A 24,598-nucleotide genomic window follows, 5' to 3' on the forward strand; every position below is an offset into this window, starting at 1 on the left:
ATAAACAGGAATAAACAATTTAAATGGGAGGGGGTACATGCTATGGGGAAAATATCAAATCCAGCAGAAACTTAAGAGAAATATGAGAGAACGATTCAAGATCTACAACAAAATAATAATAATACTATTGCGGCGCGTAAACCGATCCCTTATCATTTAACACAGTTGTAATGTGCAACCCGATCCATTTATATCATTGTTGCGGCATGCAACCCGATCCAATATAATATTTGTTGCGGCGTGCAACCCAATCCAATATAACGTTGTTGCGGTGTGCAATCCAATCCATATATAATAATGTTGCGGCGTGCAACTCGATCCATATATAATAATGTTGTGGCGCGTAACCCGTTCCAAATATACAATCAACAATAATCATAACCATAGTCCCGACAAGGGATCAATAACGAACTACACTATCTCGGCAAGGGAATCGACAAAATAAATAAATACGTCCCGGCCTGGGAGAAACAGCTATAACCAATCTTAATCCAACATCTAACCATTTCAGCTATCACCAATACTCAAACTTCGTAATTCCCTTGAAAACAAACTTATTCCTTGCTCACTATCGAGTGTCATCAATTAAAGCATCCATAATATCATTTAAGAACACAACAAGTTCCAATTTAATACTCACGGTCATGCTCGACACCAACGTATAGATACTCGTCACCATGCCTATATGTTGTAGTCAACAAGAAGCAAATAGCAAATAGGACACAACTCTTAATCCTTCACGCTAAGGTTAGACCAAACACTTACCTCGAACTTCCATGGTCAACTCAAGCCTCAAACACCACCTTTCCTTTCGAATTCGGCTCCAAATCAATTATATCTAGACATAATTGACTTCATAACATCAGTAAATGCTAAACAATCCAGTTCCAATGCTTAATTATAGCTTTCTAATCATTCTTCCCAAAAAGTCAAAAATTGACCCCGGGCCCGCTAGGTCAAAACATGAGGTTCAGACTAAAACCCGATCACTCATTCACCCACGAGCTTGAATATATAATTTGTTTTCAAATCCAACCCCAAAACAAGGTCAAATTCCCAAATAATCAAAAAGCCCTAACTCTACACAAATCCCTACTTTTCTAGCCTTAATCGCATGTTTTAGGCCTAGAAATCTAGTGGGTGTTGATATGTAATGACCCAAATGGTCATCACTTGCTTTAAATTAAATTATGTATTTCTGAGGCCTTGAAAACCTCATTTAAAGTCACCTCGATTTGCGTACACAGTTCGGGTGCATAGCCGGAAAGCTTAAATGTGAAAATCTATAAAACAATGATAAACTTTGACTGTAAACTGAATAAATTTGACTTCGGTCAATATTTTGAGTAAACGGACCCGGAACTGTGATTTGACAGTCCCGGAGTGTCCGTATGAAAATATGGGACTTGGGCGTATGCCCGGAATCAAATTTCGAGGTCCCAAGCCCGAGAAATGAATTTTTAAAGGAAATTATTTTCTGAAATTGTTTGAGGAAAATTGAAATGAAATTTGCTTAGAACATGATGGTATCAGGCTCGTATTTTGGTTCCGACGCCCGATACAGGTCTTATATATGACTTAAGATGTTTCTGTGGAATTTGGTGAAAACGGATGTCATATGACATGATTCGGACTTAAATCCCAAAGTTGATGTTTAAAGAAGTTTTGAGAAAATTTCATTGATCTCGAGATTTAATTTGATGTTCATGATGTTATTTTGACAATTTAATTGCACGAGTAAGTCCGTACGATATATTTGAGGATTTTGTGTATATTTGGTTTGGAGCCCCGAGGGCTCGGGTGAGTTTCGGGTAGGTTCCGGGATGCCTTAGGCCTAAAAAAACAGAGTTGTTGCAGGTTCACAGAATTTGTAGATCTCTGAACCCGCCAGTGCGGTCCACATGAAAACGTGTACGACCGCGGAAGGGACCAATGCAGTCCGCGGTCAGCCTTGTGCGGTGCACGGTGAAGGGCTGTGCGGCCGCAGTCCATTTTGTGCGGTCCGCACAGGGCACTAGACCGCAATACCCTCAGGAAGGCCTGTGCGGCTGCAGTCCATTTTGTGCGGTCCGCATAGGGCGCTGGACCGCAGTACCCTTAGGAAGGTCTGTGCGGCCGCAGTCCATTTTGTGCGGTCCGCACAGGGGGTCTGAGAGGGGTATAAATAGACGGGATTTTCAGTCATTTTTCATTTTTCAAAACCCCAAAAACATAAGAGGCGATTTTTCAAACAACCCTTCTTCTCCAAAACGTTGGTAAGTGATTTCTAACTCATTTTCTTCACTCCTTAACATCTTTTAACATGATTTCAACTCAAAATCAATGATTTTCATGGGGGAAATTGAGTGATTTGGGTAGAACCTAAGTTTTTCAAAAATTGGGGGTTTGGACCTCAATTTGAGGTCCGGTTTCAAAACAAATTATATATTTGAGTTCGTGGGAGAATGGGTAATCAAGTTTTGGTTCGAACCTCGGGTTTTGACCACGTGGGCACAGGGGCAATTTTGACTTTTTGGGTAAAAACTTTGGAAAACTTATTTTCATGCATTCAAATTTATCCATTTAGCGTTTATTAATGTAATTAAATAATTTGTGACTAGATACAAACGAATTGGCGGTGGAATCAAGGGGTAAAGCTATAGTTAAAACTTGAGTTGTGTTCGAGGCATCGAGGTAAGTGTTCGGTCTATCTTTAGCTTGAGGGATTATGAGTTGAATCTTATTTGCTAATTGTTTCTTGTTGAGAACGACGTATCGGCATGGTGACGAGTATCTATACGTTGGTGTCGAGCATGATCGTGAGTTCTAAATTGATACTTATTGTATTCTTAAATGATACTACGAATGCTATAGTGGGTGAATTCTTGATAATGAGTAAAGTCTTAAGTTTATTTTCGTGGAATATACTTATGAGTGAGAAATGGTGATAATTGAGATAAGTAGGAGTTGAGTTAAGATTGGTTATAGCTGATTCTCCCTTGTCGGGACGTATATACTTGTACTGTTGAATTCCCTTGCCGGGATAGTGTAGTTTATTGTTGACCCCTTGTCGGGACTGTTATTATGATCACTATTGACGGTATATTTGGGATAGGTTGTGCGCCGCAATATTTTTATATATTTATGGGACGGGTTGTGCGCCGCAATATTTTTATATATTTGATCGGGTTGCACGCTGCAACAGTTATATATATGTGGATCGGGTTGCACGCCGCAAAAGTTATATATGTGGATCGGATTGCACACCACAACAGATATATATGTGGATCAGGTAGCACGCTGCAATTATATTAAATGATAAGGGATCGGGTTACGCGCCGCAATAATATTATTATTGTATTGTTGTAGATATTGAATTGTCCTTTCATATCGTATTAAGTTGCTGTTGGATTTGGTATGTTCCCCGAAGCATGTACCCCCTCCCATTTAAACTGCTTATTCCTCTTTATTTTCCGCCATATGTTATATAACTGCACAGGCTTATCTGGAGTCCGATCCTAGCCTCGTCACTACTTACTGAGGTTAGGCCAGATACTTACCAGCACATAGGGTCGGTTATGCTGATACTACACTCTGCACTTTGTGCAGATACCGGAGCAACATTGGATCAATAGCTTGGGAGCCAGCCTTCAGTCCACCGAGATTTCAAGGTAGTCTTGCAGACGTTCGCAGGCCCGACATCTCTTGTATCTATTATCATGTTCTGTTATCACTTGTATCCGAGACAGACTGTGTTTTTTTCCTTTAGACAATTATATGTAGTAGTCATAGACGGTCCGTGAATATTGTGACACCAGTTCCTGGGTAGAGGCATGTGTTGATTTTCGTATTATTTTGGTATATTTTGTCTAAGTCTTCCGCCTAATCTCATATTCCACTGTTATTTAAATGTTTATCACTTGTTAATATAAGTTGTCAAAAGGATTAAAACAAAAGAGTTAAAGATTCCTAATTTTGTGGCTTGCCTAGCTTCTACGAGTAGGTGTCATCACGACTCCCGAAGGTGGGAAATCCGGGTCGTGACAAATTGGCATCAGAGCTCTAGGTTACATAGGTCTCACAATTCATGGACAAGCTCAGTAGATTCTGATAGATCGGCAGAGAGACATCTGTATTTATCCCCTAGAGGCTACAGAGTTAGGAAAACTTCACATTTGTTCTTTCCTATCGTGCGGTTTTGTTTCTCAATGCTAATTGAATTTCTACTCTGTTCTCTCGCAGATGGCGAGAACACGTGCTTCCTCATCTACCGCTTAGCAGCCTGAGCCCCGAGCAATAGCTCCCACGAGGGGTAGAGGCCGAGGCTGAGGCCGTGCTAGAGGCCGAGGTGAGGGTAGAGCTCAGCCCCGAGCAGCAGCACCAGTGGAGGAGCCTCAGGTTGATTTTGATAAGGAGGTTCCGGCCCCAACAGCTCTGGTGGGCCCACCTCAGGTCCCAGAGGGGTTTATTGCTACCCTAGTTCTTCAGGACGCTCTGTTCCAATTAGTGGGCCTCATGGAGAGTGTCACCCGAGCAGGCTTGCTTCCTGTAGCACTAGCCGTCTCTCAGGCTGGAGGAGGGGCTCAAACTCCTGCTACTCGCACTCCGGAGCAGGTAGCTCCCCAGATTCAAACTCCAACAACTCAGCCAGTTGGAGCAGTACAGCCGTGTGTGGTAGCTCAGACTGGTGATGGAGCAGCTATGTCTGCGGATCTTTGTGGAGGCTGGATAGGTTCACCAAGCTCTTCACTTATACTTTCAGCGGTGCATCTACTAAGGATCTCCAGGATTATCTAGACAACTACCACAAGTCATCAGGAACATGGGTATTGTTGAAACCAATGGGGTCGACTTTTCTACATTTCGCTTGTCTGGATCCGCCAAGACTTGGTGGAGGGATTATTACTTAGCTAGACCAACCGGATCGCTAGCCTTGACTTGGGAGCAATTCACACAGCTGTTTCTGGAGAAGTATCTCCTCATTACTCAGAGAAAGGCCTATCGGAGGCAGTTTGAGCACCTCTAACAGGGTTCCATGATGGTTACCTAGTATGAGACCAGATTCATCGACTTGGCTCACCATGCTCTTGTCATACTTTCTACCGAGAGAGAGAGGGTGATGAGGTTTATTGATGGTCTTATTCAGCCGATTCGTCTTCAGATGACTAGAGAGGCTGGTAGTGAGATTACTTTTCAGGAGGCGGCCAATGTGGCCAGGAGAGTGGAGATGGTTCTGTCGTAGGGAGGTGGTCATGGGTCGGATAAAATGCCTCGTCATTCAGGTAGATTCAGTGGTGCCTCGTCCGGAGGCAGAGATTCATATGGTAGAGGCCATACTCCTAAGCCCTTTCAGTCAGATCTTCAGGTCTCTCACGGTGCTTCAGGTAGTCGTGGTCTGTAGATGCAGTATTCTGATCAACAGTCCTACAGTGCACCACCAGCTCCTATTAGTACACCACCGCTCCAGAGTTTTTGGGGTGGTCATTCGGGTCGCTAGGGTCAGTCTCAGTTTCCTCAGCCACAACACTCAGGTGGATGTTTTGAATGTGGTGAGTATGGTCATATTATGAGGACTTGTCTGAGGTTGGTGGGTACTCAGTCGCATCAGCAGGGTTCTCGTGCTATGGTTCAGGCACTAGGTGTTCCATAAACCGCCCAGCCAGCTAGAGGTGGGGTAGAGGTACTAGAGGTAGAGGTAGAGGATTTAAAGGTGGAGCTCAGACCGCTACAGATGGAGGCCAGCCAGCTGCAGGCCATCCCAGAGATGTAGTCCAGGGTGGTGGGGCCCAGCCCCAGTGTTATGCTCTTCCAGCCAGGCCCGAGGCTGAGGCTTCAGCTGCAGTTATTACAGGTACGGTTCTGGTTTGTGATAGAGATGCTTCAGTGTTATTTGATCCAGGGTCTACATATTCGTATGTGTCCTCTTACTTTGCATCATATATGGTTATGCCTAGTGATTCTTTGAGTGATCTTATTTATGTGTCTATGCTGGTGGGTGATTCTATTATGGTAGATCGAGTCCATCGCTCATGTATAGTTGTGATCGGGGGTCTTGAGACTCGTGTAGATTTGTTGCTTCTGAACATGGTAGATTTCAATGTTATATTAGGAATGGACAGGTTATCACCTTACCACGCTATCTTAGACTATCATGCCAAGACTGTGACCTTAGCATTACCGGGTTTGCCTCGTTTAGAGTGGAAAGGGACTTCTGGTCATTCTACCCATAGTGTTATCTCTTATGTGAAGGCTCGACGCATGGTCGAGAAGGGTTGTTTGGCCTATTTGGCATATGTACGTGATTCTAATGCTGGGGTTCCTTCTATTGATTCTGTGCCCATTGTTTGTGAGTTTCCTGAGGTTTTACCTTCAAACCTGCCAGGTATGCCACCCGACAGGGATATTGATTTCTACATTGATTTGGCTTCGGGCACTCAGCCCATTTCTATCCCGCCATATCGTATGGCTCCGCTTGAGTTGAAAGAGTTGAAGGAACAGTTGCAAGACTTGCTTGAGAAGGGTTTCATTAGACCCAACATTTCACCGTGGGGTGCGCTAGTGTTATTTGTCAATAAAAAGGACGGATCGATGAGGATGTGTATTGATTACCGGTAGTTGAACAAGGTTATAATCAAGAATAAGTATCCATTGTCGAGGATTGATGACCTGTTTGATTAGCTTCAGGGTGCCAAAGTATTTTCAAAGATTGATTTGAGATCCGGCTACCATCAGCTCAGGATTAGGGCACCGATGTCCCTAAGAGAGCTTTCTGCACTCGGTATGGGCATTATGAGTTCTTGGTGATGCTATTCGGGTTAACAAATGCCCAGCACCTTTTATAGATTAGATGAACCGAGTGTTCATGCCTTATTTGGACTCGTTCGTGATAATCTTCATTAATGATATCTTGATATATTCCCGCAGCCAGGAGGAGCACGAGCAGCATCTCATAGTGGTTCTTCGAACTTTGAGGGATAGTCAGTTATATGATAAGTTCTCGAAGTGTGAGTTCTGGTTGAGTTCAATTGCATTTCTAGGTCATGTTGTATCAGTAAAGGGTATTCAGGTTGATCCGAAGAAGATTGAAGCAGTCAAGATCTGGCCCAGACCAGCATCAGCTACAGAGATTCGGAGTTTCTTTGGGTTGGCATGCTACTATCGTCGGTTCGTGGAGGGGTTTTCATCTATTGCAGCCCCGATGACCAGGTTGACCCAGAAGGGTGCCCAGTTCAGATGGTCAGACGAGTGTGAGGTGAGCTTTCAGAAGCTCAAGACAGCTCTGACTACGGCACTAGTGTTGGTTTTGCCCATAGGTTCAGGGCCTTATACAATTTATTGTAATACATCTCATATTGGGCTTGGTGCGGTGTTGATGTAGGATGGCAAGGTCAATGCTTATGCTTCGCGACAGATGAAGATTCATGAGAAGAACTATACGGTTCATGATTTGGAGTTGGCAGCCATTGTTCACGCATTGAAGATTTGGAGGCATTATCTGTATGGCGTGGCATGTGAGGTGTTCACAGATCACAAGAGCCTTCAGTATTTGTTCAAGCAAAATGAGTTAAATTTGAGGCAGATGAGGTGGTTAGAGTTGTTGAAAGATTATGATATCACCATCTTATATCATCCGGGAAAGGCCAATGTGGTGGTCGATGCTTTGAGTAGGAAGTCAGACAGTATGGGCAGTCTTGCTTATATTCTGGTCCGTGAGAGACCGCTTGCTTTAGATGTTTAGGCTTTGGCCAATCAGTTCGTGAGGTTGGATGTCTCTGAGCCCAGTCGTGTACTATCTTGCACAGTCGCTCGTTCTTCGCTATTGGAGCGTATCCGAGATCGGCAGTATGATGATCCCCATTTGTGTGTCCTTAGAGACACAGTGCAGTATGGAGGTGTCAAGCAGGTTACCTTAGATGATGATGGAGTTTTGAGATTGCAGGGTCGCGTTTGTGTGCCTAATGTGTATGGGCTCCGAGAGTTGATCTTAGAGAAGGCCCATAGTTCCCGGTACTCTATTCATCCGGGCGCCGGTATCAGGATTTACAACAACATTATTGGTGGCGTAGAATGAAGAAGGACATTGTTACATATGTGGCTCGATGTTTGAATTATCAGCAGGTTAAGTATGAGCATCAGAGGCTTGGTGGTTTATTTAAAATGATTGAGCTTCCCGAGTAGAAGTGGGAGCGAATCACTATGGACTTTGTTATTGGACTCCCGCAGACTCAGAGGAAGTTCGACGTAGTATGGGTCATTGTTGATAGGCTGACCAAGTCAGCGTATTTCATTCCTGTGGCAGCCTCCTATTCATCCGAGAGGTTAGCTAAGATCTATATCCGGGAGATTGCTCGTCTTCATGGTGTGCCTGTGTCTATCATTTCGGACCGAGGTACGCAGTTTACCTCGCATTTCTGGAGAGCACTGCAGTGAGAGTTGGGCACACAGGTTGAGTTGAGTACAACATTTCATCCTCAGACGGACGGGCAGTCCGAGCGGACTATTCAGATTTTGGAGGATATGCTCCGAGCCTGTGTCATCGACTTTGGAGGCTTGTGGGATCAGTTCTTACCTTTAGCAGAGTTTTCCTACAACAACAACTACTAGTCGAGTATCCAGATGGCTCCTTATAAGGCTCTATATGGTAGGCGATGTCGATCTCTGGTTGGATGGTTTGAGCCGGGAGAGGCTCGGTTGTTTGGTACGGATATGGTTCAGGAGGCCTTAGAGAAGGTTAGGATTATTCAGGATAAGCTTCGTACAACTCAGTCTAGGCAAAAGAGTTATGCAGATCGTAAGGTTTGAGATGTGGCTTTTATGGTCGGTGAGCGGGTATTGCTCCGAGTGTTGCCTATGAAGGGCGTGATGAGATTTGGGAAGAAGGGAAAGCTTAGCCCTAGGTTCATTGGCCCGTTTGAGATTCTTGATCGAGTGGGAGAGGTAGCTTATAGACTTGCTTTGCCGCCGAGCTTATCAGTCGTGCATCCAGTGTTTCATATGTCCATGCTTAGAAAGTATCACGACGATCCATCCCACGTGTTAGATTTCAGCACTGTCCAGTTGGACAAGGACTTGTCTTACAAGGAAGATCCAGTAGCTATTTTACACCAGCAGGTTCGTCAGTAGAGGTCAAAGAGTTTTCCTTCTGTTCGTGTTCAGTAGAGAGGTCAGCCTCCTAAGGCATCGACCTGGAAGCCCAAGTCCGATATGCGGAGCCGTTATCCCCATCTTTTCCCTGACTCAAGTACTTCCTTCTTCTGTCCGTTGGAGGAAGAACGATTGTTTTAGAGGTGGAGAATGTGATGACCTTTTCACTTGCTTTAAATTAAATTATGTGTTTTCAAGGCCTTGAAAACCTCATTTAGAGTCACCTCGATTTGCATACACAATCCGGGCGTGTAGCCGGAAAGCTTAAATGTGAAAATCTGTAAAAAAAATGATAAGATTTGACTGTAAAATAAATAAATTTGACTTCGGACAACATTTTGGGTAAATGGACCCGGACCCGTAATTTGACAGTCCCGGAGGGTCCGTAGGAAAATATGGGGCTTGGGCATATGCCCGGAATCGAATTCCGAGGTCCCAAGCCCGAGAAATGATTTTTTAAAGGAAATTGTTTCTGAAATTGTTTAAGGAAACTTGAAATGAAATTTGCTTAGAACATGATGGTATCAGGCCCGTATTTTGGTTCCGACGCCCAGTACAGGTCTTATATATGATTTAAGATATTTCTATGGAATTTGGTGAAAACGGATGTCATATGATCTGATTCGGACTTAAATCGAAAAGTTGATGTTTAAAGAAGTTTTGAGAAAATTTCATTGATCTCGAGATTTAATTTGATGTTCATGATGTTATTTTGACGATTTGATTGCACGAATAAGTTCGTACAATGTATTTGAGGATTTTGTGTATATTTGGTTTGGAGCCCCGAGGGCTCGTGTGAGTTTCGGGTAGGTTCTGGGATGCCTTAGGCCTAAAAAAAACACAGTTGTTGTAGGTTCAGAGAATTTGCAGATCTCTGAACCCGCCAGTGCGGTCTGTACGAAAACATGTGCGGCCGCGGAAGGGGCCAGTGCGGTCCGCGGTCGGCCTTGTGCGGTGGAGGGCTGTGCGGCCACAGTCCATTTTGTGCAGTCCGCACGGGGCACTGGACCGCGGTACCCTTAGGAAGGCATGTGCGGCCGCAGTCCATTTTGTGCAGCCGCAGTCAATTTTGTGCGGTCCGTACAGGGCACTGGACTGTAGTACCCTCAGGAAGGCCTGTGCGACCGCAGTCCATTTTGTGCGGTCCGCACAGCGGGTCTGAGAGGGGTATAAATAGACGGGATTTTCAGTCATTTTTTATTTTTCAAAACCCCAAAAACATAAGAGGTGATTTTTCAAACAACTCTTCTTCTCCAAAACATTGGTAAGTGATTTCTAACTCATTTTCTTCACTCCTTAACATCTTTTAACATGATTTCAACTCAAAATCAATAATTTTCATGGGGGAAATTGGGTATTTTGGGTAGAACCTAGGTTTTTTAAAAATTAGGGATTTGGACCTCGATTTGAGGTCCGGTTTCAAAACAAATTATATATTTGAGTTTGTGGGGGAATGGGTAATCGGGTTTTGGTTCGAACCTCGGGTTTTGACCATGTGGACCCGGGGGCGATTTAGACTTTTTGGATAAAAACTTTAAAAAACTCATTTTCATGCATTCAAAATTGATCCATTTAGCGTTTATTGATATAATTAAGTAATTTGTGACTAGATACGAGCGAATTGACGGTGGAATCAAGGGGTAAAGCTATAGTTAAAACTTGAGTTGTGTTCGAGGCATCGAGGTAAGTGTTCGGTCTATCTTTAGCTTGAGGGATTAGGAGTTGAATCTTATTTGCTAATTGTTTCTTGTTGAGAACGACGTATCGGCATGGTGACGAGTATCTATACGTTGGTGTCGAGCATGTTCGTGAGTTCTAAATTGATACTTATTGTATTCTTAAATGATACTACGAATGCTATAGTGGGTGAATTCTTGATAATGAGTAAAGTCTTAAGTTTATTTTCGTGGAATATACTTATGAGTGAGAAATGGTGATAATTGAGATAAGTAGGAGTTGAGTTAAGATTGGTTATAGTTGATTCTCCCTTGTCGGGACGTATATACTTGTACTGTTGAATTTCCTTGCCGGGATAGTGTAGTTTATTGTTGACCCCTTGTCGGGACTGTTATTATGATCACTATTGACGGTATATTTGGGATAGGTTGTGCGCCGCAATATTTTTATATATTTATGGGACGGGTTGTGCGCCGCAATATTTTTATATATTTGATCGGGTTGCACGCCGCAACATTAATATATATGTGGATCGGGTTGCACGCCGCAACAGTTATATATGTGGATCGAATTGCACACCACAACAGATATATATGTGGATCAGGTAGCACGCTGCAATTATATTAAATGATAAGGGATCGGGTTACGCGCCGCAACAATATTATTATTGTATTGTTGTAGATATTGAATTGTCCTTTCATATCGTATTAAGTTGCTGTTGGATTTGGTATGTTCCCCGAAGCATGTACCCCCTCCCATTTAAACTGCTTATTCCTCTTTATTTTCCGCCATATGTTATATAACTGCACAGGCTTATCTGGAGTCCGATCCTAGCCTCGTCACTACCTCGCAGAGGTTAGGCCAGACACTTACCAGCACATGGGTTTGGTTGTGCTGATGCTACACTTTGCATTCTGTGCAGATACCGGAGCAACATTAGATCAGTAGCTTAGGAGCCAACCTTCAATCCACCGAGATTCCGAGGTAGTCCTGCAGGCGTTCGCAGGCCCGACGTCTCTTCTATCTATTATCATGTTCTGTTATCACTTGTATCCGAGACCGACTGTGTTTCTTTCCTTTAGACAATTATATGTAGTAGTCATAGACGGTCCGTGAATGTTGTGACACCAGTTCCTAGGTAGAGGCATGTGTTGATTTCCGTATTATTTTGGTATATTTTGTGTAGGTCTTCCACCTAATCTCATATTCCACTGTTATTTAAATGTTTATCACTTATTAATATAAGTTGTCAAAAGGATTAAAACAAAAGAGTTAAAGATTCCTAATTTCGTGGCTTGTCTAGCTTCTACGAGTAAGCATCATCATGACTCCCGAGGGTGGGAAATCCGAGTCGTGACATGATAAAAATGGAAGAAAAAAACAAGTTAAAAATTACTTACCCAAGAGGTTATGGTGAAGAAGTTCTTCAAAAATCGCCCAAGAGGTATGGAGAAGATGAAGTTTTGTGAAAAATAATAAAAATCCCGTATGGCATTCTGTTTTTGAAACTTAAAATAACTGGGCGAAATTGCTCATCGTGTTCGCGATAGGCTCATTCCGTTCGCGATGAGTCAGGGCTGAGGGACCTTCGTGTTTGCGTAAGTGAGCTCGCGTTCGCGGAGGAGAAACTCTTCAAGCCCTCGCATTCGCGTCCAGGTGGTCACATTCGCGTAGGGTATAGTACCCCTCCCCCTGCCCAGGCTATAAGCCTTCCCCCTGCCCAGGCTATAAGCCTTCGCGTTCGCGATACCAGGTCCGCGTTCACGAAGGGAAGACCCCCCAATGCCTCACGTTCATGACCTGGGTTACGCGTTCGCGTAGAAGGAATTTTCCTTCATTACAAATAACACATCGCGTTCGCGAGGGTCCTCCCGCGAACGCGAAGAAGAAAGTATCAGCACACCAGAACAACTGTTTTCTGCAATTTTCACAAGTCCTAAACCTTCCGAAACACATCTGAAACTCACCCAAGCCCTCGGGGCTCCAAACCAAACATGCCTACTAACTCAAAAACATCATATGAACTTATCCGTGCGATCAAATCGTCAAATTAACCCCTTAAACAATGAATTAAACCTCAAAATCAATGAAAAATTCAAAACTCTTAAAGCATCAAACTTTGCATTTACGGTCCGAATCACGTCAAACGGATTCCGTTTCTTGCCAAACATCACAGAATTATCTTAAATCATATATAAGACTTGTACCGGGTGCCGGAACCAAAATACGGGCCCGATACCAATATGTTCTAATCAAAATTCATTTCAAATTCCTTTAAACAATTTCAGAAAATAAGTTTCTTTAAAAATTTATTTCTCGGGCTTGGGACCTCGGAATTCGATTCCGGGCATACGTCCAAGTCTCATATTTTCCTACGGACCCTCCGGGACCGTCAAATCACGGGTCCGGGTCCGTTTACCCAAAACGTTGACTGAAGTCAAATTCATTTATTTTACAGTCAAAACTTATCATTTTCACAGATTTTCACATTTAGGCTTTCCGGCTACGCGCCCGAACTGTGCACGCAAATCGAGGTGACATTAAATGAGGTTTTCAAGGCCTCGAAGCGTACAATTTCATTTTAAAACAAGTGATGACCTCTTGGGTCATCACAATGGGACCATTCACCTGCCATGTATACCACATAATATGCATTTATGAGATGGTTGCATGTGCGATTATTATAACCCACAACCTGGTATTTATATGGTAACTTGCTCAATAATTTAATTTAGAGCATAATATTTATATTTTCTATTCAAGACAGTTCATCTTGATAAGTTGGTTTACATCACAATTGGTTTATCAAAATGATTTATTGAGTGCCTCCACTTAATAGCTAAATTGTTGCTTATGAGAACAAACTTATATACATCAGTTTGATATATGTTATATATGAAAGTATATTACATTCTCTCCTTACAAGTGCTTCAGGGTCAGGAACCAAATAATTCCATCGTATTATTATTAATGATCAGTGTGTATTTGATTAGCACCAAAACACACAAAGATGGGTTTTCAAAGTTGAGGAAGCAAGTTAGTTTTTCTAACATGAACATGATACAACAGTTGAGAAAAAGTTACATGAAATAAATTATTATTTATGGATCTAGATCATCGAATAAGATAATATAAACTTGAAGTTCATAAAAAGATATTTCATATGCAATATAAAGCAAAGCATGCCATACGCATTTGCTGACCCAAAGAAAGTAACAATATTCTCACTACAAATGCTCCTATTATAATAAGCCCTAGAAAGACAAAGTCTATGGTACGCTTAAAGCGTATAGACAAATCGGTTTCAGATAAAATTTCTTGATAAATAAGATGAGCAAATGATCATAATAAAGGAGGCAAGTGGTTTAGAAGATCACATAACATAACACTTCATAAAATCTCAGGAGGGATTCAGGTACCTGAATATATGAATGAAGAGATCTCTATATTATGTCTATATGAAAATAAGGAGGTCGGAACCGATATAAAATGTTTGTCGACGACATCTATAATATATATATGAGGATCTTAAGTCTAGAGAAACAATCTCGAATAGAAATTGGTTTCATATGAAAGACATGTAGTTTTGAACATGTAATTCAAATACTTGAAAGTATAAAGTCAATGGTATGCGCAATTAGTTTTTGATGTCTTATTTGTCTAGCATGACATGAAAACTTGATATGCATATAATTAAAGTCTATTATATGATTTATATGACTTAACTTATATGACAATCTTTGAATGATTTAAATTGCTTAAAGCATATACAATTCTTGATCTTGAAGTACCACATACTAAGTGCAATTTGTGCACATGATCTTGTTATAACTATAAACATGATAATTTGATAGCAAAAATACCTCTATGGAGATATTGAAAAGGCTATTCCACGACATTATATGAAGACATTACATATCTATCAAGAACGATTATTTTAAGGTTCAACATATTCATTCAAGTTAATATGGCTGATTTGTTTATCAAGTCTCTACCAATGATCTTTTGAAGATGGAGCACAAGATTGGAATGTGAAGGCTCAAAGATGTGAATTGATGCTCTCATCAGGGGGAGTTAATACGCGTTGTACTCTTTTTTCCTTACAAGATTTTGTCCTACTGGGTTTTTCTTTCAAGGTTTTTAACGAGACAACCAAAAGGTGTATTGTTAGATATGTGTACTCTTTTTTCCTTACTACAATTTTTTTCTCACTGGATTTTATTTTAGTTAAGGTTTTAATGACTCATTATCTGTTGAATAGACATTCAAGGGAGAGTGTTATAAATAGAGTTGTATTTAAGGTGAATGTTTATATTTTAGAGAGATCTTAGGGTTTGTTACTTGGTGGCTAAACCATTTTTCCCTATAAATAGAGCATTCTATTCAATTATAAATTATCCCAAATCAATAAGAATCTTCTCTTTACTTTTCTCTGCAATATTCTTCTTGTTTTATTGTTTTATAACAAAATTTACATATTTGTTACTTTAATATATAAAATTTATTATGATAAATTTCTTTTAACATCAACCGTGCATCGCGAGGATACTAATATTAGTTGCTATTTAATTAGATTCTAGTAATTTCGTCGATTGATCAAATATAATTCTCCATTTCTAAGTATCATCACTCATCTCTACTCCTTTTCATCCAAATACATTACAACATTCACGAGAAGAAGTTACACGACATCTTCTTATTTTGGACTAATGTAATTTACTCCTACCTACGTGTTCTTTGGTTAATTATGTGATTGAAGCGCTAACAAGGAGCCGATTCACTATAGTAGCTGCGAATGTAGACTAAACAATTAGTTCTGTTAAGATTAATTAAATATTTAGAGTGTTAGTTTATATAACTCAATATTTTTTGGTGTCCGATCCGAAAATTGTTTCTTTTTAAATACTCAATCACTTGGACCAATAAATATCATATTTTATTCTCCACCTAAAATTAAGTGCCCGTTTGGATACAAAATTTGATGGAAATTTTTTCCTTTTTTCCAAAAATATAGTTTGTCCATAAAATTTTCAATTTTCACTTGAATATGCATTTTAGAAATTTTCGAAAATGTGAAAAACTTCAAAAAACTATTTTTCAAAATTTTCACTCAAAATTTCAAAAACAACCTAAGCTGAAATTTATGTCCAAACACAACTTTAAATTTCAAATACCATTTTTAGTTGAAATATTTTTCCCCCATTTTTTCGAATTTTACTTGAAAACGCCTATTAAAAAGAAGATGAAGAGGACCTTTTATTATCCTATCCCACGTGTGTAATACTTTAACGTGAAACACTGGCGCTAGGAGTAGAAAATATACTCTGTATATATAGAGGTACAATTAGAAGGTAAGATACTCCAAACTCTCGCTACATTTTTCACTCAAAATTCAAAATGATGAGCAGGAACTGGGTTTCCATGGCGGTTCTTTCGTTCACGGTTGCGTTCCTAGCGACAACAGTAATGGCCCAAGGCAATATGCCAGAAACTGACGCTTTAGCTGCAACGCCGCTCAGATATAATTATTATGAAGGACAATGTGAAAGGGATGTCGAGGAAATGGTGTGGTCTACGATGCAGAGAATAGTACTGATGCAACACAACGCACCCGCCCAACTCTTGCGCCTGCTCTTCCATGATTGTTTCATTGGGGTACCGTAACCTACTCTCCCATTTACTCTCCATTTTCTTCTTTCATTTTTTCTTAATCTGTAATTTCTTTGTGCTCCACATTTTGTTACTTTGTTGCAATTTTTCAATTCTTGATGTTTTTTTTTTTTTTTTTTTTTTTTTGGCATTGTTTAGATTATTCTAATTCATTAATCGAGTGTTCTGTGGGTTCTAGCTCTAGGTTTACTTTTTCTTCTTTTTGAGATAGGACTTGGGAGATGGGGATGGGGTTAGGGATTCTTTAATTATGTGGAGAAGCAAGTCTTAATATGATGCTGGTTTTTGCACTTCTTACTGTTATTCTTGGTTCTACTATGTATGTGATTGCGATTCCAGTATACAATACTTCTATTCTATTTCATGCCTTATCTCACTCTAATATTTTTCTTGCATGTAATGAATGTGACTTCATTTTCATTTCCTCTAACATTTCTTTAATTAGCTTTGGAATTCTTCATCTATTCCATTATGGCCTTTTAATTCTTCATATGTACTTATTTGTCCTCGTGCCTTGGGTTAGTCTTTTCGAAATCAAGGATCTTAACTGCTCCAACTGATTCAGTTACTGTTGTCATTCTTATTTTCAGAAAACATATTGTGGCTTTATTTGTACTTTTGCGCGTGTGTGCACAATTTGTTCTTTCGTGGCCAGCCCTGTAGTTCCTGATGTGAGCAATAGCCCTTGTATTTCCTCAAATGTATTTGTCGATTTTTCTTCTTTTTAATTTTCTTTTTGATCTTAATTTGTGTGCTGTGCACTTGTCATTCTTCGTATGTTCTCATGTATATTTGTGCCTCGTCTTAGTTGTTTGATTTAGATGCAGTTGGTTTCAACGGTCAGTTGCTCTTTGAGTTTCAAATGCACACTCCTCTTATTCTAACTATATATTTTTCAGCCTTACCAATCTGCTCTCCTTGCTTACTGAGTTTAGTATTCCCTTTACTTTAAAGGAAAAAGTTGGATATGTATAATGTCAATGAAGTTTTTACGTTTGAATCCTAATAGCCATTCTAACACTCTGACAACTACTAATGTCACCTGTGAAGATAGTCAAGATTCGATATAATTTCTTTGTTTTTTGTTTCTAAGTTCTTATATTTATGAAAATTTCTTGTTATGTTCATTCCAGGGCTGTGATGCATCTGTTTTGCTTGCTGACAGTAGTAAGAATGAGACTGTTGAACGTGAGGCAATCCCAAATCGGACGCTGAAAGGCTTCAATTTCATCGACATGATAAAGGATGAAATTGAGGAGGCATGCTCTGGGGTGGTCTCTTGTTCTGATATCCTTGTCCTTGCAACAAGAGATGGTGTCGTTCTGGTATGAGTCTAGCCTAATTCTTTGTTTCCTATAGTAACTACCTGAAGTTTCTCAAATGAATATCGTTAAATGATCTTGCTGTGCATATTCAGATGTTGCTATTACATAACAAAAACTTCTGATACCTCCTAGTGGTATTATTTGTTAACAATACAGTTCTGATAATGATAATCTCTGGCTCTTTTTATTTATTTATTTATATTTTTTTTCTGGGAACTGTGGGAACGGTGACTCTAATGCTATGCTACTCTCAACTGTCTATTTTACTGAATTTCTCATAAGAATGTATTGATATGATTTAGCCAAATAACTATAACCCACTTCACCACCTCCCCGAAAAGATAAAACAATCTCTTACAGAATAGTATATTGAAGTGATCACTTACTAGCTAGAGAAGTACTTCCCATTCTTCTTTTCACTTTATGGATTGCATAGTTTTTCCAGTTGCAATCTTAACAAGGCGCTGATCAGACTGATAAGGGTTTAGGACATTCGTGGAAGATAGTTATTACGATTCAGATGATCAAGTGACTGTGGGTGGGAGAAAGGGAATTCTTAGTGGAGCCATTTCTATTGGAAGAAAGTCTATTTAGGATCTTATTGAGGTGGTGAGGAACGAGTCGTTAGAAGAAAATCCATGCTAGAAATTGAAAAGGTTATTTCGCAAGTGTGTGAGCTGGTCGCGATGAATTGATCAGGTAGTTGTTTTTATAACTTTAAGCTAGTTCATTTTGATATAACCCAAGAATTGATACACTGAAACTATATTAGTTCGAGGTGAGAGCTTAAGCACAATATGAGTTATATAAGTTCCCATATAGCAGTAGATACTCTTGGATATTTTAGATGAGAGGGAAACAGTGGCACTCCTTGGTATTCTTTCTGATCCCATTACTTTAGTCTTCATACACTGCCCCTTATTTTTGCAATATATATTTATTGAAATTCTTTGTTCTTTTTTTCTTACACCTGAAGGACATAATATTGGGAAGATTGGTTGTCCAGAGAATAACAGCACCATCAACAATATGTTCAATGAACGAATAGCTAGGAGTCTGAGTGAGTCTGCTATGTCATACTCTCGGGGACTGTCCGCATTTTCCTCAGTTGGAGCGTCATTTGATAATCACTATTACAAGACATTAATGAGAGGAAGAGGGCTACTGTTTGCTGATCAACAGTTGATGGCTAATGAAAAGACTGCAGAAGTGGTGATTGATTATTCTTTGGATGACGGGACTATGTTCCGAACAGAGTTTGCTCATGCCATGGCTAAATTGTCAGATTTTGGCGTTCTTACTGGATCCCAAGGAGAGGTTCGGCATAGCTGCTCTCATCTGAATTCTAACCAGTGAGAGCTACTGATTGGAGCATTTATGTACAATATGATATAGACTAGTTACACTTACTTCTTTTGTGTTGAAGCAGTGATACTTAAAAGGAATTTGATCTTATTGGATTAAGAAACAAGTGCTAAATTGCAAAAGCATTTAGGGTCATATCCCATGTCGACATCTTCTTTTGATGTTTCATATTTCAAATACACAATTGATGAAAAAGTATGAAACCTAGATTTGATTCGAATGACACAGAAAGTTAAATATTCTGGATCTATTCTTTAACTCACTATGATGGCCCTTATTTCTACAATAATTAGACCAAGAGTTGATGTCGGTATTTGACATAAATTCATGGTACGAGTAAACATCATAAATAAAGTATTTTGCAAAATCTTAAACTATGAACATCATAATCAAGATTTGTGTTGTTTTATCGGATGTCCCCGAAGGGACTAAGATTTACATCACCCTAATATTTTTTTTCTTCTAGGCTTAAAATAATTATTGAAAAATAACATAAAAACATACATGTAACATTGTTAACAACGATGGATCAATAGGGAATAATATCATAGATTGAAATCAGATCTGAGTAGGGTGGCAGATTTAAATATAGATGATCATCCGTCTAGAATCTGCCACGCCGAGTTTCTTCTTCTCCCTCCAAGACTTAATTGTTCAAGGGCTAGGCTATATGGCTATATATAACAAACGAATCGTTGAAATTTCAAAATATTTTTCTCTTTCTCTAGGGTTAATTAGTTTTCCTTTCAAAAATGTATATTCAGCAGCCACACATCCTAACTGTGACGACCCGGCTGGTCCTCTTAAGAATTAACGCTCCAATCCCCTATTAACCGCTTTCTCCAAGTTTAATTCTGCTAATTTGATTCGCCGAGATGTTCGGTTGTGAGTTTCGGAGAGTTTTGGGACACTTAGTCCCTAAATGAGAGCTTAAGTGTTGGAAAGTTGACCGTAGTCGAAACAGTGTGAAGACGGTCTCGGAATGGAAATCCGATGGTTCCGTTAGCTCCGTTGGGTGATTTTGGGGTTAGGAGCTTGTTCGGAATGTGTTTTGGAGGTCCGTAGCTAATTTAGGCTTGAAATGCCGAAAGTTGAAATTTTGGAAGTTTCCGGTTCGATAGTGAGATTTGGATCCGAGGGTCGGAATGGAATTCTGAGAGTTGCAGTAGTTTCGTTATGTCATTTTGGGTGTGCGTGCAAAGTTTCAGGTCATTCGGACGAGGTTTGTTAGACTTTTTGATCGAAAATGTGTTTTTAGAGTTTTTGGAATTTTTAAGCTTGAATTCGATGAAAAATAGGTATTTTGATGTTGTTTATGATGTTCCGAAGGTTGGAACAAGTTTGAATGATGTTATGGGATATGTTCGTAGGTTTGGTTGAGGTCCCGGAGGCCTCGGGTGTGTTTCGGATGCTCAACGGGTCATTTTGAGTTGTTAAAAAGTTGCAGAAATTCAGGTTCAGGTGTTGCAGACTTTTCTTCATCGTGATCGCAGCCATCCATTCGCGATCGCATAGTGTAATTCCGGAGGGGGATCAATTCCTTCTTCGCGATCGTATCACTTGACTCGCGATCGCATAGCACTGCCTCATTCCTCTTTCACGTTCGCAGCTGCCCCTTCGCGTTCGCGTAGTAGAAACTGAGCCGGTGGCTTAGTAGCCCAATTTCTTCTTTGTGTTCGCGTGTCTTCAACCGCGATCGCATAAGGCCATCTCTTCATCTTTCGCGATCGCGTGCCTCTTGTCGCGTTCGCGTAGGACATTTCCTGGAGCCTTCATTTTTACTCTTCGTGATCGCAGGCCTTCTTTCGCGATCGCGATGTACAATACACCTGGGCAGATATAAGATTTCAAAATCGAGAGTTTAGCCATTTTTATTAAAACTTAAGCTTGGGAGCTCGGATTTGAGCGATATGTTGAGGGATTTTCAGAGATATCGATTGAGTAACGATTCTAAACTCCTTTTTGCTTGTAACCCACTAATCTAAGCATGAATTCCTCCTTTAATTTCGGATTTTGAATAAATATTTGATAAAACTTCTTAGGCCGAATAATTGGGGTTTGATGGGGCATTTGACATCGTATTTAGATAATTTTAGTATGATTCGACTCGTGAGAGTACGAGGTTTCTGGAAATATAAATTTCACCCGATTCCGAGATGTGGGCCCGAGGGGCGTTTTGGTCATTTACATAATTTCACGTATTAGCTTAGAATTTTATTGTAGAATCAGCTTCTTGAAGTATTATTTACATTATGAAATGAAATTGAATAGATTTGGGCCATTTGGAGTCGGATACTCGGGGCAAAAGCGTGGTTTCTAGTTGATTTTGAGCCGGTTCGAGGTAAGTGGATTGTCTAACCTTGTGTGTGTGGGGGGGGACCTTCCCCTTAGGATTTGGTATATTTGGTAATTGAAATGCCTTGTACGTGAGGTGACGAGTGCGTACTTGTGCTAATTGTTGGAAATCCGGTTTTCTTTAAGTAAATACTAGTATGTTTCCTTTCCTGTTTCTATTACTTGCACTATTAAACCTATTGTTAGCTTAGGAAAGCATGTCTAAGTGACTTAATTGCTTTATTTGATTCAACATGCCTTACTTGAATTCTGTGCAGCATGCTAGGTTAGAATAACTTATTGCCTTAATATGAGATTTTGCCATTTCTGTATATCTTCTTGTTGCTGCTTTGTATTTACATTGGGTCTACGAACGTGGGATTCCGGTAGCTCCCCCTTATTTGTTTACTTTGTGACTACGGGTTAGATTCCCGATAGATCCCCCTGCACATTTACTTTGGGACTACGGGTTAGATTCCCGGTAGATCCCCCTACACAGTTATATGGAACTATGGGAATGCACCCGATAGATTCCCTTAGTACTGGGTATTTACATTTGGGACTACGGAATGGGATTCCAGTAGATCCCCGCGCACTATGAGTTAGACTATGGGACGGTATCCCCGTAGATCCTTCAGATATATATATGATGGACTACGGGACGGTATCCCGGGAGATTCACTTGATATGTAAAGATGGGACTACATGATGGTATCCTAGGAGATCCCCGGTTGTTACTATCGGTGCTGAACTGTATTTCCTTTCCATGTTTACCTTGTTCTGTATAGTTGTTGTTGTTCTGTTCACCCTGTGTTATTTTACTGTTGTACTCATTTATACTGTTCCATTCTGTACTGTTAATCTTTATATCTTATTTAACCTCAGTAGGGCCCTGACCTCCCTCGTCACTATCCAACCGAGGTTAGGCTTGGTACTTACTGAGTACCGTTGTGGTGTACTCATGCCTCTTTTGCGCATGTTTTTCATGTGCAGATCAAGGTACCGTTGATCAGGCCTACTATAATTGAGGGAGGCGATCGCTTAGAGACTCCGAGGTACATCTGCCGCGTCCGCAGACCAAGGAGTCCCTTTCTATTCATGCCTTTAGTATTTAGCCCTTCTGTACTTTTCTGTTCTTTGTTAGAAATTCCGGAGTTAGAGCTATGTAGTATTTCTTTTCTTAGCTTGTGATTCGTGGGTTTCCGGGTCTTGGATTTATGTTTGGTGTTGAGAGTTAAACATGGTGTATGTCGAGCGGCACATTTACACACTGTTACTACTTTATCTCTATTTTTAACTTGTTTTACTTCCGCAAGTTTGGTTATCTTCCGCAATTTAGGCTTACCTAGTCGTAGAGACTAGGTGCCGTCACGATGGTTCACGGAGGGCGAACCAGGGTTGTGACAAGTTGGTATCAAAGCTCTAGGTTCATAGGAGTCATGGATCACAAGCCGATTTATTAGAGTCTCGCTGATCAGTACGGAGACGTATGTATTTATCTACGAGAAGCTATGTAACTGTTAGGAAAATTCCACTTCATTTGATTTCCTTGTCGTGCGATATTTTGGCATCACCATTCTAAACTTTTGTCTTCTATTCTCTCACAGATGGTGAGGACACGTGCTACCCGAGATGATTAGGTACCCGCGCCCCTACTGCAGCCATCAAAGGCCGGGGCTGGGGTAGAGGCCGAGAATGCGCATGTGGTGCAGCTAGAGCACCTGCGCGAGCTGCCGCCGAGGTACCACCAGCGGATCCAATCGGAGTCCAGGCACTTGACACACCTACTACTACTACTACCACACCAGCACTTTAGGAGACTCTGGCATAGTTTATGAGCATCTACACCACTTTGGCTCAGGCAAGGTTGCTTTCCCTTGCTACGGCCACATCCCAGGCCAGGGGAGGAGCACAGACTCCTGCCGCCCGCACTCCTGAGCAGCGAGTGCATGTTGAACAGGTCCCTGAGATTATTCCTGTACCACCTACAGTGCTAGCTCAGCCCGAGGATAGGGCAGTTGCTTCCGAGGATGAGCAGTTGAGGCTTGAGAGGTTCAAGAAGTACAAGCCTCATGTATTTAGTGGTCTAGCATTGGAGGATGCTCTGGGATTTCTTGACAAGTGTTACCGCATTCTTCATACCATGGGTATCTCAGGATCGAGCAGGGTTTCTTTCACTACCTTCCAGCTTTGAGGAGCCGCCTATGAGTGGTGGCGCACCTATGAGCTAGACAATTTAGATGAGGCTGCTTTACTGACTTGGACTCAGTTTTCAGATCTGTTCCTGAGGGAGTATGTTCCTTAGAGCCTTAGGGACGCATGGCGCGCAGAGTTTGAGCATTTGTGCCTGGGTGCTATGACTGTTTCAGAGTATGCTGTCCGTTACACCAGTTTGGCTAGGCATGTACCAACCTTGGTTGCTACTATCCGCGAGAGGGTTCGCCGTTTTATTGAGGGCCTTATTCCCAGCATCAGGTCTAGCATGACTCATGAGTTGGAGATGGATATTTCTTACCAGTAGGTGGTGAGCATTACCAGGAGGATTAAGGGTATGCATGCTAGGGAGAAAGAGGAGAGGGAGGCCAAGAGGTCTCGAGAGTCGGGCCATTACTCTAGTGCCCGTACCTCACCTACAGGTCGTCATGGTAGGGGTTATATGAGTCGCCTTATTCATTCAGCTCTTCCAGCAGTCAGTGGTATTCCAGCTCCTCCTAGACCTCAGGAGCCTTATTATGCACCACCAGTATCTAGCGCGCCTCCTGCGCGGGGTGCTTTCAGAGGTCAATCCAGTAGACCTGGCCCGAGCCAGTCATAGCCATCACATCCTCCCAGAGCTTGTTTTGAGTGTGGAGACACATGCCATATGGTGAGGGATTGCCCCAAACTTGGGAGGGGTGCACTTCCACAGACTTCTTAGCCACAGCATGCCCTGTAGGGTTCTCAGGCTATGGTTACAGCTCCAGTTGCTACCCCACCTACGCAGCCAGCTAGAGGTGGAGGTCGGGGAGGTAGAGGTCGCCCTAGAGGGGGAGGCCAGGCCAGATACTATGCCCTTCCTGCCCGTACCAAGGCTATTGCCTCTGATTCTGTCATCACAGGTATTA

At 41.2% G+C, this 24,598-nt stretch overlaps 1 protein-coding gene across 1 annotated transcript; it reads left to right on the top strand.

The window, feature by feature from the left end:
- The first annotated feature begins 16,142 nt into the window (after positions 1–16,142).
- On the top strand, positions 16,143–19,299 carry LOC104229293 (peroxidase 4-like). The gene is made up of 3 exons (XM_009781912.2): positions 16,143–16,455; positions 17,604–17,795; positions 18,772–19,299. The coding sequence occupies exons 1-3, from the start codon at positions 16,198–16,200 to the stop codon at positions 18,841–18,843; spliced, it is 522 nt and encodes a 173-aa protein (XP_009780214.1). The 5' UTR covers positions 16,143–16,197; the 3' UTR covers positions 18,844–19,299.
- Positions 19,300–24,598: the final 5,299 nt, after the last annotated feature.

This window comes from Nicotiana sylvestris, chromosome 12 (assembly GCF_000393655.2).
Source record: "Nicotiana sylvestris chromosome 12, ASM39365v2, whole genome shotgun sequence".
Classification (NCBI taxonomy): domain Eukaryota; kingdom Viridiplantae; phylum Streptophyta; class Magnoliopsida; order Solanales; family Solanaceae; genus Nicotiana; species Nicotiana sylvestris.

Bases quoted from the DNA above. Each gene is read 5' to 3' on its own strand.
- LOC104229293 (XM_009781912.2), top strand. From the start codon at position 16,198: ATGATGAGCAGGAACTGGGTTTCCATGGCGGTTCTTTCGTTCACGGTT. The intron at 16,456-17,603 runs GTACCGTAACCT...TGTTCATTCCAG, and splicing joins TCCATGATTGTTTCATTGGG to GGCTGTGATGCATCTGTTTT. The intron at 17,796-18,771 runs GTATGAGTCTAG...TTACACCTGAAG, and splicing joins CAAGAGATGGTGTCGTTCTG to GACATAATATTGGGAAGATT.